Here is a 12,925-nt window from a genome sequence, read left to right as displayed (position 1 = left end):
GAGGAAACTACCCAGAGAGGCCGGAGCTTCAGATGTAAGTTGTCACCAAAATGGCTTTACCAGCAGAAGTTCGCACACGTGCAATTTTACATAATTTTCAGATGACCTCACAAAAGACCCCGACCACGTATGCGGCAAGAACTAGCTTCCAAAGGCACACGGTGAAAACGGTGGTTCAGAGCAGTCCTTCGCATCCCCCCAAACTTCAGTTTCGGCCCTGAATTTAAGAAGTCACAATAAGGAGCACCTGGGTGGCTCAGTCAGTTAAGCATCTGACTTCAGCTCAGGTCATGATCTCACGGTTCGTGGGTTCGAGCTGACAGCTCAGAGCCTGGAGGCTGCTTCGGATTCTGTGTCTCCCTCTCTAGCTGCCCCTCCCCCTCTCACACTCTGTCTCTCTCAAAAATAAATGTTAAAAAAAAATATTGTTTTTAAAGAAATTAAAATTTAACAACCAGGGGGCGCCTGGGTGACTCAGTTGGTTAAGCATCTGTTTCTTGGTTTTGGCTCAGGTCATGATCTCAACAGTTCGCAGGTTCAAGCCCCACATCAGGCTCTGTGCTGACAGCACGAAGCCTGCTTGGGATTCTGTCTTCCTCTATCTCTGCCTCAAAATAAACGAATAAACGTTAAAAAAAAAAAAAAAATTTAACTGTGGCTGCACCATGGAGCTGCCTGACGGGGCAAGGAAGACACCAGCTTATACTTCGGACGGACAAGAATTCTGTGAACCGGACTGCCCAGAGGTGTCCGACCGGCCGTCGGCTCAGGTCATGATCTTGGGGTCCGAGGTCAAGTCCCGCGTCGGTCGGGCTCATAGCGAGGAAACTGTTTCAGAACTGTCTCTCTCTGCCCCCACCACCCCTGCTCTCGCACACTCTCAAAATAAATAAAAATTAAAAAAAATAATAATTCACAGAAGCGATGGTGTGTAAGTCCATGAGGTCAGAGGAAGGTCACGCTGATGCATGGGTTCGATGAGGCAGGAGGGACTCACACTTGTCACCAAGCACAGCTTGGAGCCCCGTCCGCATCATCACGTCACGTGCGAGACACGGGTCCCAGCCAGGGTTCCCGAGAGAAACGCACAGGGGGGAGGGGGGCATGCGCGGACCAGGTGGGAGGAGGCACCGGGGTCCCGAGGTCATGCAGCCCCGATGGTCCCGTGGGGAGCTGGCTGAGAGGAGCCGCTTCTTTGGAGACCCTGTGCTTCTGCTGACAACTGTCCGCGCTGAGCTGTGGGGACGCGATGCACACGTGCTGCCTGCCCCCCGACCCCCGGTTCCCGCGAGGGGACGGTGCGGCACGGAGACTCACCCCGACCCCAGGCCGCGGGTGACCCCGGCCCCTGCCCTGCCACTCAGCCCGCCGGCGTGGCTCAAAAGCAGCCAGAGGCTACCCGCAAACGAGCCAGCCAGGCAGCGTCCCGAGCGACACTGCAGTGTGGACCCTCTCGGAACCCACCTACGACAGCCCGACACCACCCGACCCGCACTCCGCTGCTGCTTTTCTGTGGGGAAAATCTACGGGAGAGCCGACTTATCCCGACAGGCTCGGCAGCCGGGGAGCGGGACGAGCCCGAGAGCCCATAGTCCTGGCCCCGAGGCTGCCCACGTGGACCAGTGGCAGGAACCGTGGACACGTGGCAAACCGATGTGATGACAGAGCCAGCACGTCCGGTGAGAAAGGAAGATCATTTTTTTAATGTTTATTTTTAAGAGAATGAGTGCGAGAGGGCAGAGAGAGAGAATCCCACAGCACAGAGCCCCACGCGGGGCTCGAACCCACGAACCGTGAGATCATGACCTGAGCCGAAGTCGGACGCTCAACCGACTGAGCCGCCCAGGCTCCGACACTCACAACGTCAACAAACGATAATGGACGCTCATGAATGTGCCAAAAAAAAAAGTGAGAACCCCAACCCTGGCCTCACACAAAATTTAACCTAAAATGGATCACAAACTCAAAAGTAAAACCCAAAACTATGAAACTTCTATGAGAAAACAGGGCGAGAGTCTTTGTGAGCCTGGGCCAGGCAGGTTTTGTGGAGGCACCAAATACACACATTATAACAGAGAAAACCCGTAAGACGCGCCCCTGAAAGCCAGAGCGTGAAAGCAGCTCCCACAATTCAACAGCAAGAAAAACAAGCACCCCGATTTTTAAACCGGGGCAAAGGCCCGCGCACACACCCGCCCGGAGAGCAGAAGCTCAAGGCCGCTCCGTGGCGGAGGCCGCCAGCCCAGGCCCGGCGCGCCCTGGGGGAGCCGAGGCGCAGCGGTGCCGGCGGGACGCGAGATGGCCCGGCCGTCCCGCCACGCGGCATCTGTGTGTCACCAAGTGAAATCCGCGCTCCCGGTCCAAACACACAGCCCCACTCCTGGGCGCTTTCATCCGGAAGGCAGGACACACGCAGAACTCAGCACGGGAGTCCACACTCATCATCGCCCAAAACTGAGCACGGCCCCGCCAGGGTCTGCGTGCCTCCAAAATTCACGCGGAAGCCCTCACCCCCCCCCCCCCCCCGGGAGATGGTGCCGAGAGGTGGGCCTTCGGGGGTGCCTAGGTCACGAGCGGGTCCCCTCAGCCAGGCAAGCGACCTCGCCAGACACCAGACCTGCTGGCGCCTTGCCCTTGGACGCCCAGTCTCCGGGCCGTGAAAAATCAATGTGTCCGTCACAGGCGGCCCCACCTGTGTCACAGCCGGAGCGGACGAAGACAGGCCCAACTGTCCACCGGCCGCTGGCACGGGCAGGAACGCCGGCCACGGCTCACTCAGGGAGGGGAGCCAGGCTCAAATCGCCGCATACGGTGCGGCTCCACTTCCGGGACTTGCCGCACAACGCAGACGAGCAGGAATGGATGCAGGCCGCGGCCGTCGCGAGCTGGGGGGAGCAAGGGCTCAGAAAACAGACGAGGAGGAAGTTCGTGGGGCCGTGGAAACGTTCTCAAGGGCGGAGGTGGGCACACGCCTGCCATCTGTCAGAGTCAGAGACTGTCCCCGAGAAAGCACTTACTACGTACAAGCCCGACCTCAACAAGCCCGACTTGAGAGAGAGTGAGCAGGGGAGGAGCCGAAAGAGAGGAGAGAGAGAGAATCCCAAGCAGGCTCTGAGCTGTCAGCCCAGAGCCTGATGCAGGGCTGGGCCCCACGAACTGTGAGGTCATGACCTGAGCTGAAATCAAGAGTCATGAGCCACCAGGCGCCCCTACCAACCTGACTCTAAGTGTTAGGGTCCCACGCACAGGGCACGCCCCTCTGTGACTGCGGTCTACGGTGTCTGCTAATACCCAGCGGCTTCTAAGGGACACAGGGTCAGGGGCTGCCAGCCTGATCAACACAGGACCTGGTTCTGTGTCTGCTTCCGTTTAGCGTCCGCCGCGGATTCACTCACTGAGCTCAGGGCCAGCGGCTCTGTAACCAGCACCCAAGGAGCTTTCCTGACGCAGGCGTGCTCCCCGCGAGGGACCTCGCAGCCTCCCTGCACGTACAAACACCAGACCGGATGGCACTCGAAACGATACAACAAAAATGTATGAAACCACGGCACCAGACAGGCCAGAAGGACCCCGGTTTACAGGGCACAAGGCGTCACCTCCTTCGATCCCAGCTGGGGACCTGCTCGTCGGGCACTCACTTCTCACAGCTCTGCACGGCTGCCACAAGGACCGATCTGGGCCACAGACCAACGTGGGGAGTAGGCGGAGGCAGTGGTACGGGATCAGCAGGGATAGTGGGGACGGTGCCCGCTGAGGGCAGACCCAGAGCAGCAGAGGGTGGTCCTGGCAATGAGACCAGCCCACGGGGACGGGGGCCATGGGCAGCCGGGGGGGGGGGGCAAAAGGAGGTCCCACAAGAACACGGACACCCAGCTGTGCCCGGCACATCACCGGAAGGCCCCGCCGCCCGCCCTCCACGCCCTGATTGTCAGAATCCCTCCAGAAGTGGCTCCCACCAGGTCTGTAGGGGCAAGGGACCCCTCCCCCAGGCCCGAGCTCCCCCTCTGCCCCTCCACACTGGGGACACCTGCAAGCCCAGCATTTTACTTTTTCCAAACGTGGGGATGAATCAGGAGAAACCAGCAGTAGCCGGCCAGGCACAGAGCCCTCGAGCCCCGGCCGCCACGTGGAACCTGACTCGCGTCTCTGTGTGACTCTCTCCCAAATAGTGCACAGGAGTCCCAGGACTCCCGCCTGCTAACCCTACGGGCCCTGCAAGCTGACGGCCTGGCCACCTTCACGCAGGCATCCCTCTCCCGTCCCTTCCCTGGAAGGACAGCCAGCAGCACGTCACCGTCCCCGTGGCAGTCTGGGGACCAGAGCCTGCCTGGAGGGGGCGGTACCGATGACACAGGGGCAGCAGCTGATGTCCACTTCGTGCAGGTGGCCAGATGGCGGAGGGCTCCCAGGCACCGGGCCTGAGTGGGCAGGGTCCCCATGTTCCTCTGGACACATCACCATCCAGAGCCCCCTCTGCCACCCCCTCCCTCTTCTTTGAAGATCCTGCTGGTTCTGCTGCCTCAAATGAAAGGTGAGTGGGAGTAGCGCAGAGGGTGGCTCACCACGGCCACGTCACAGGCGGCCTCCTGGGAAGTCCGGCCCTGCAGAGGGCGGGGGTCCCTGCCAGGAGGTGCTGCTGTCTGCACCCTGACCTGGGGGTTCAGCCAGGTGGGCCCTGTGGCTCGGGGCTGGGACAGTGCCAGGCGGGTGGGTTACAAGCCCTCTAAGACTTTGGACTGGACCCTCCGCTCCTCGGAAGCCGTTAAGCAGTTTTAAGCAGCGAGACAGCTTAGAAGGATCATCTCCTAAGGCAGGTCACAGACCACAGACCTGGGGGCCAGCCTGGGGGCCGCAGTGTGTGTGGGGCAGGCAGGCGGTGCCCATGGGCGCCTGAATTGGCAGCGGGGACTAGAGGGACCCTGGGATGTCCTCAGAGCCCAGCCCAGACCCTCGGCCCCCCCAAAGACAGCACCCCTGGTCCACCCGTGCACAGAGCCCTCGGGAGCCCTGAGAAAGCTGCGTTCCGAGTCTGATTTGGGCCAGCTTGGCCCTGGCTGGTCGGTGGGGGGACTGAGAGGACACAAGGGTCCCAGGGAAGCTGGGGCCCCAGGCAGCAGAGCCGGCAGGCTGGGCAGAGGGAACAGGGGCAGCCCTCCCCTTGGACAGGGGGCCACAGGGCGCCCACTGTGCCTGGCGTGACCAGCCCCACATCCACACCTCCAGACCACAGCGCCCGCCCTGAGCTGGCGGCCCGTCCCTCGGGCCCTGGGCATGAGGGATTCCGTTCCGTGGACCGTTTACTCCAACATCCTTCATCAACAGCTTCTTTTGTATTAAGCCACAGCTTCGTGGCCAAATTCTTCTCTCAAGAGACCCGGGAGGCCAAAGCAGTGCTGGCTGCCGCGGAGGGCCCACCCGAGGGGCAAGACCGGGGGCGGCGGACACGCAGGGGCCATGAGCGCTTCCCCGCCGCCTCTGCAAGTTTGGGATGCTCAGATGTACAGACTCCCCACCTGGTCAGAACCTTACAGCGCAGGGACAACGGCAGAGGCACGGCTGACGGGAAGACAGGGTTCCGAGGGGCACAGAGCCCAGAGCACGGCCCCAAGGGAACACTGCCAAGCGGCCAGGAGCGCCAGCACATCCCGGCACCTTTTGAAAGTACGTTTTTAAAAGCCAACTACTACCCAAAAGAATGGGTGTTAGCTTCTTGCAATGAAAGAAAGGAAAGGAGGGGGAACCCCAAGGAAAAGCTTCTATTCTGTCAATCAAAAAGAAATGCCCCAAAGGCTAACCATGTTGTCAGGTGGCTCACGTCCCGACTTAGGCTCTTCATGTCTCAAACCTCACTCGACACCTTTGCCTTAAGTTGCAGAGAGAAGAATCGCCCTGAGGTGCCCTCGGCCCACGGCCCGTTCCAGAAGCCTGCTGAGGCCTGGGAAGACAGACCCCGGAAGAGCAGAGGTCATGGACCCTGACCCTGCCACCCACGGCCAGGCCCCGCCTTGCCACACTCGTAGCCGCCAACAGAAGGCCTCTGTCGACAGCCAGGTCACTTCCCTGGGAAGAGCCAGGCCCTGTCCCCTCCCCGGCTGACCCACTCCACCCAGCTGGTCAGCTGGCACAAAGCCGCCACCCGGCCTTCGCCCCGCCCAGACCTCCTGGCAGGGCCTCGGAGCAGCCTGCCAGGTAAAATGCAGGACACCCAGATAAGTCTGCATTTCTGCTGAGGATTTTCTAGCATCTATGTGTCCTCTGCAATATTTGGGACACGGTTCTAGTCAGAAACTGCTTATGTGACATTCAAATCCAGCTGGTGTCCTACTCTCTCCTTGCTGGATCCGGCATCTCAGGAAAAGGCTCTGTTCCCAGGGTCCTGAGTGGAGATAACAAGGGGCGGGGGGTGTCCCCTTCTCAGAATGTCCCTGCGGCACCCCCCACCACACCAGCGCCACCCAGACAGGGCCATCGGCTTGGGGCCAGAGGGCTACGTCTTCCAGACGCCCCCTCCCTAAGCAAGCGGTGCTGAAGGACAGGACACCAACCTGCCAACAACCCCCCCCCCCCCCCCCGCCGTGACCACCAGCTCTGCCAGGACCCAGGCGGCAGCGACCCCGAGACCCCGTCCACAAACCACGAGCAAACGCCACTTCTGCGGGAACCCACAGGGGGTTGCGAGTGGGAGCGTGTGGTCACACCTGCGGAGCACAGAGATCCTTGTCCGCTGGGGGAAACGGAGGCACGGGAAGGTCTGAGCGGTGGCCAGGCCCCCACCAAGTTCGGAGCCAGACAGGCCTAAAAGCCAAGCAGCCCCGCCCACACACCAAGGGTCCCAGGGGCCTGTGGCCTGGTAGGGGCTCTGCTAAAGCCCCCTACCCCAGAAGGCCTGAGCTGAAGGCACAGCAGCTGCCAGTCGAGGGCCTCCAGCCCTGCAGAGGGGAGACGGTGCCCAGGGGCCCCCGGCCCACCACCCCACCTTGCCCCTCTCTCGTCTGCATCCAGGGGCCAGTGCCTCTGTTCCTGTGATCATGTCTTCATTTATTCAACGGCCCTTGTGGCCCAGACAGCACGTGGGAACCAGGTGTCAGCCAGGACCTACGGGGCCTTGTCACTAGTCAGTGGGAGCCATGGGGGCCTTGAGCCAGGAAGGGGGGTTCTGCACTGCAGGAAGGTGGTGCCTGGAGGGTACGTACGGGGGGGGGGGGGGGGGGGGAGGGGGGCAGGATGGAGAGACTTCTCTACAACACAGGGAGGAGCCCTGAGCCGCAGCCACGGGGGCGGAGGGGGCCAGCTGAGGGAGGGGCCAGGGGCTCCTGGGATGGAGGAGGGCCAGTCAGCCCCCAGGGACCAGGCACCTGTCAAGGTGCCTAGCTGGCAGTGTGATGAAGAAGAACCTCTGGGGTGACACTCCAGCCTTGCCCTCAAGGTGGGAGATGAACAGCCCCTCTGTTCCAGGCCCCTGCACCCCTGCCTGCTGCCCACACACCCTGCTGCTAATAGGATGTAGGCTCCCATTCCCAGGACTGCCTCTGAGCTGGGAGGGGGGGGGGGGGTGGCGGGGTACTGATGGCCAGGCAGGTGCCATGCTGACCCACTGCACAGATGAGGGCAAGCCCAAGGTCGTCACAAGGCTGGCCCGGCTGGAGGGAGACAGGAGACCCAGGCCCCAGGGGGGCCGGCCAGTCAGTGAGGAGGGGAGACTGGGCCAGAGTCCACCCAGAGGGTTCTCGATCCTGACATACTCCACCAAAGGAGGGCGACCAAACATCTGGAGGTCTCGGGAAGGGTGGGCGCCAAAGGAATGCGGGGGCAGGAAGGGCACCCCGCCTCCCTGTGGAAGTGCCAAAGGAGGACAAGCCCAGAACCCCAAGGAACAAAGTGGGGCCCAACGTTGGGGGCTTCCTAGGACCCAAACCAAGGGAGGAAGTGGGGGAAGCCTCCCCCAGGGCCCCACCCAACTCAGCACCACCCCCATCCCCACCCAGAGCTCCTTGCCTGTCCCCAACCCTTGCAAAGCACCTCTTTGCTGGACTGGGGCAACAGGAGGCGGTGAAAAGTTTTGGGGTGCATCAGAAGTGTGCTCAGGGTGAGCGCAGCCTGCTGAGGGCCCCACAGAGGGAATCCTGCTGGGGGAAGCCCCCAAGCACAGAGCAGGCCCTCCTGGGCTCCCAGGAAGGAATGTGGCCCCGGAATGGGGCTCCCCACCCCTGCACTGGAGCCAACCAACCCCCAAGGCCCTCCACACCGCAAAGGCCCGGAAACTTGGTCCGGTGGGGGGGGGGGGCAGCCTGAACCTCCCAAGACCATGTGCTCCCGCTCAGGGGGAGGGGGGCTCAAGCCAGCCCCAGCCGCAGGCTCTCAGGCCCACCAGGCCCAAAGGATGCTCAGCGCTGCCCAGCGTCTCCGGTGCCCGGGGCCCAACAGACCAGCCGCTGGGCCCCCAACAGGTGGGCAGAGCCCCCGCCTCCCTGCAGCCCGCTCGGCCACCACCACCCACTGGCCCCCGTCGGGGCCGGGCCAGGGGCCATTTCGGGTTGCGGACTGGGGCGAGCGGGGCCAGGGCAGAGGTGGCGGCGGAGGAGCAGGCCGCTCAGAAAAGATGGAGTGGGAAGGGGAAGGCGGCGAGGGCGGGGGTGCCGCGGGGAGCGGTGGGGGGGCCGCTGGGGTGGGAGGAAGGATGGTCGGCGCTGGGGCGGGCCTGCGGTGGGGGAGGGGTGCAGGGGTGGAGGGAGGGGACCAGAAGTGGGCCGCGGGGGGGCCGTGCGGCCGGCGCGGCGGGCGGAGCGGGTGGGGGAGGGGATGGAGGAAAATGGGGGAAGGGGAGGGACGAGACGGGGGCCCGGGCAGGGGTGACGGGGGCCCGGGGTGGGGGGGCGGTGGGGGGAAGGTGGTGCTGGCGCGGGCCCGGGGCGGCGGTGTGGGGCCGGAGGCCCGGGGGGCCCGGAGCAGGCCCGGGGGGCCGGGGGGGGGGGGGGCGGCCGGCGGGGGCCGGGGGCCGGGTCCGGGCCCGAAGCGCATAAAGGCGGGCGGCGGGCGGCGGCGGCGGCCTTACCTCCGACCCTGTACATGTTGGCGGCCATGTCCGGGCCGGCGGCGGCGGAGGGCCGGGCGCGCGGGGGCGCGGGGCGCGGGGCCTGGAGGCGGAGGCGCGGGGCGCGGGGCGCGGGCGCGGGCGGGGGGCGGGCGGTTTAAAGGGGCCGCCGCCGCCGCCGCCGCCGAGGCCGCCGAGGCCGCGCAGGGACCGAGGGCCGCGGCGCGGGCGGGAGAGGAAGAGGAGGAGCGGCCGCGGGCAGGGGAGGGGCCTCGGGCGCCGCCGCCCACCGCGCGGCCGTTACCCGGCCGGCCCTCCCCGCGCCGCCGCGCGCCCCCCGCCCCGGGCGCGTCCTTCCGGCAGCCCCCGGCGCGCCGGCCAGGGTGAGCCCTCCCCGCGCGCCCCCTGCTCGGTGGGTCCTCCCACAACCCGCCCGCCACCCCCACCCCCACCCCCCCCCCCCCCCCCCCGCCCCGGGGCTTCCCTGTGCCTGGGTCTTCCTGGCATCCCCAGCGCCCGTTACCCGGGTGGGTCCTGCCCCTGCACCCAACCTGCTCCCCCCGCCCCAGGTGGGTCCTCCCCGTGCCTCCACACCCGGACCCTGCCAGCATCCCTGGCGCCCCTTCCCGCAATGGCCATCACAGCCTCCACGCTGGTCCAGAGCCCCTCCCAGGGCCTCCAGCCCCCTCTCTCCCACTCTCCCCTCCCTGGAGAAGGTGGCTCTCCCAAGTCCCCCCGCCCCGCCCCCCCCACCTGCCCTGAATCCCAGCCGCCCAGCCTCAGCCACATGGCCCTGCTGCTGCACACCTCCCTTCCGGGCCTGGCTCTCTCCACCCACCCCAGGGGGGTCTTTGTCTCTGCCCTCACTGCCCAGCCCCCATGGCCACGCTTGGACACTGGTGGTGCCCCCATCCACATGGGCAAGTTCCCCAGCTGGTGCGGCCTCCCTGAACTGTGGCCTCATGAAAAGGCCAAGCCCAGTCTGCCGCCCATGAGGTTGGGGAGGTGGGCCCTGAGGCTGGAAGGACCGCCTCTGTGTGGAACAAGGTACCTGCTTCTCTTTCTCAGCCCCCCTCAGGACCCTAACTGGGCACGTGTGTGCTTGTCACTTAAGGTCCAAGGATTGTGGAGGATGCAAGGCTGGTGGGCCCAGCCTGAAAGAGCATGAGGGGGAGGAGGTGGCATCCCAGGGGGAGAGAAGCAGGTGTCCCAGCCGAAGTTTGGAGCCAGGAGCGACATCACTCTTGAGGGGCAAGGAAAAGGAAGTATCTGGTCTCCGGCTTGGTGGTCTGAGCAACATTGTGTGTTCCTGCCCTTTACGCAGCAGGGGCAGGTCTGTGGCTAGAGGGGGTGCAGTTTAGTTGAGGGACCCCCCCCCCCAGGCTAAGCACAGGTCTCCGCAGCAGTGGGAGCGGCAGGGACAGAGCCATATAGGAACCCACCCCATAGGGTCCCTGCAGGGGACTAGGAAGGTGGGCAGGAGCCCAGAGCCAGGTGGGGTTCCAAGGAGGGTAGTGCAGCCCAGGGCTCCAGAAGAGGAAATGCCCACTCACTCTCTGAGGAAGTTAGCCAGGAGGGCAGCCGAGGGGCAGGGGGTTTATGGTAGCTGGAGGAGGGGGGAAGGAGGAGTTCAGGTGCAGGACTCAGGGCAAACACGCTGAGGTGGTTTCCCCAAACGTGACCGGGGAGGTGGTCGTGGAGTGGCGTCCCTCCCCCACCATAGGCCCCCTTCCCGACGCCCTAGCCTGAACCTCCTCATCTGGACGGCGAAGCCGCGTCGTGAAATCTTCCAATACGGAACAAATTGGCCAAAAAGTCGCAACTACCAAAAAGTGCCCAGCTGGCCACTGGGGGTGGAGAGAGCCCAAAACGTCCATCGTGTCTTGTAAAGTGCCTGCCTCTGCCTCGGTCCCAGACACAGGAAGGGCTTCATCCTGAGCACCGAGGCCCTGCCCCAGCTGGGAAGGCGGACGCTGACCTCCCTGCAAGGGGACAAGGGTGGGGAGGTGCTGCTGGGGATGGGCGGGCAGGGCCCTCGCGTGGGAGGCAGGGCCACCAGAGGCCAGCATCTCAGGGAAGCCGTCGGGATCCTGAGCTTCCCCACAAAAGGTAAGGATACGCCCCTCACAGAGCGGAGTGGCATTTAAGAAGACCTCAGGAGACACCACCGAGCCCCTGCCAGCTTCCACGCGGCTTTCTCCTCTTTCCAGACTAACATCCGGCGCCCTGCCCTAAACCAGCCCTGAGGCGGTCGACAGATCCCGGGTAAATTGCAGAAATTCAATGTCAATTGCAGAAATTCTATGAATTCATCCATTAGTTAGCAGTGCAAACAGACATTCACAGGGATGTTCTGTGCGGCTAAGTCCACACATCCGACAACAGAGAAACTGGAAGAGGGAGGGAGGAGGCGAGGGGCCAGCGCAAACCCCGTAGAGAACGCTCCTGAAGCAGAAGACGACTCCCCAGGAGTGCCACCAGTCACGAACGAACATGAGAGGAACGTGCGATCACTAATCAGAAGCCCAAGTAGTGGATGACAAAACAGCAGCCTGGAAGCAAGATTAACGCTGAGGAAACTCGCTTCCTCACAATCACAGCATTCTGGAATGAGTCTGAAACAGCACGGGGCACGACGTCAGATTACCGATGGGGCAAAGGCTGGAGACCATCTGCGGGCAAGACAAAGCAACGGAAACAAGAATTTATTTGTTCGACGGTTACTTGTGGAACGTCTGCTTGGTGCCACAGTTTAGATGGGCGGGGGGGCGGGGGCAGGGGGTAAGGAGACACGATCTCTGCCCTCGGGCAGCACACAGCCCAGTGGGGAGGAAGGCAGGGATGATAATACACGATGAGGTCACACGTCCTGAAGAGGGTGGGGGGACAATTGTTGAGAGAGGTCAGGACGTCGGGAAGGAGGGACCCTCAGTCCTGTGCAGGTGCGGCACCCCTCAGGGCCCACGGGGCGCGGGCTTCGCCACTGGAGGGCTCGGAGTGACCTTTCTTCGGGGGACCCCTGGCGGTGGCACCCGGTGGGGGCTGAGAAGATGCAGAGGCTCCAGTGGCAGAGGGCTCGGAGGGGGCGCAGAGATCGGTGTCCCGGAGTGACAAGGGGCCTGCAGGCCGTGCTCAGCAGGATCCGCACTGAGGCCTACCGCGCCTGAACCCGGCCGTCAGGGGTCAGTAGAACTGTTTATCGGGAAGCACAGATCGCAGACACAGCAGACACGGACAGAAAGCCAGGTTGACCCTCACTTCTGCAGTGACACTCAGAGCGGGAAGACCCAGCCCTGAGGGAAAGACGGTGTCACCCAAGACAGGAAGGGTCCCCGGCCAGCTCTGGTGTGGGTCTAAGGGCCTCAGGAAAACCTCTGTAAACCTAGAAGAATCCAAGAAATAAGGGTCTTCAGACACATAAACCCGGACCTTAAATGCAGTCAATGAGGACAGAACCCAAACAAAGCCCGAGTGGCCACGTGGGGGTGGTGAGCTCAGGCCGGTGTAGACCTGAGACCCCCGCCAGCCCCCAGTGGGGGCAGGGCCCGCTCCGCAGCCCTGGAAGTCAGACATCAGCCAGCGCTGTCTGAGGGGAGCCCGCTGCCAAAGCCACGTGACGCTAGCTCTTGATTTTTGCAATTTCTAAAAATAAACTTAGGAGAAGCTTTTAAACTTGGGGTGAAGACGCATCTAATTCAGCAATCATGTTTTCCCTTTAAATTAATTTTTTTTTGATCTTCAAGGGGGAGCTCTCTACTTTATTCCCACGTGCCCTCTGCCCTCCGCCTAGGCCTCTAGAAACCCCCGGGTGACCTTCACCTGACATCAATGGCCTTATCTTGATGAAATTGTGGGGGAGATTTTAAAACTTCATCCTCAGGTTGTTCAACAGTG

At 63.2% G+C, this 12,925-nt stretch overlaps 1 protein-coding gene across 3 annotated transcripts in view; it reads right to left on the bottom strand.

Moving 5' to 3' along the window:
* The window catches only part of MTA1 (metastasis associated 1), a 34,957-nt gene extending 25,576 nt beyond the window's left edge, over positions 1-9,381 (bottom strand). The window contains exon 1 of one of the 3 annotated variants that reach the window (XM_078447758.2): positions 9,053-9,381. In XM_078447758.2, coding sequence (XP_078303884.1) covers positions 9,053-9,080 — 28 coding nt within the window. In that variant the 5' untranslated portion in view covers positions 9,081-9,381. The remainder of the gene's footprint in view (positions 1-9,052) is intronic. The other 2 variants (XM_078447757.2, XM_078447756.2) reach the window with 2 other exon arrangements.
* Positions 9,382-12,925: the final 3,544 nt, after the last annotated feature.

The sequence above is a fragment of the Panthera onca genome, chromosome B3 (assembly GCF_046562875.1).
Source record: "Panthera onca isolate mPanOnc1 chromosome B3, mPanOnc1 haplotype 2, whole genome shotgun sequence".
Taxonomy (NCBI): domain Eukaryota; kingdom Metazoa; phylum Chordata; class Mammalia; order Carnivora; family Felidae; genus Panthera; species Panthera onca.
Note: the sequence above shows the minus strand (reverse complement) of the source record. Positions and strands in the feature narration are given on the sequence as shown.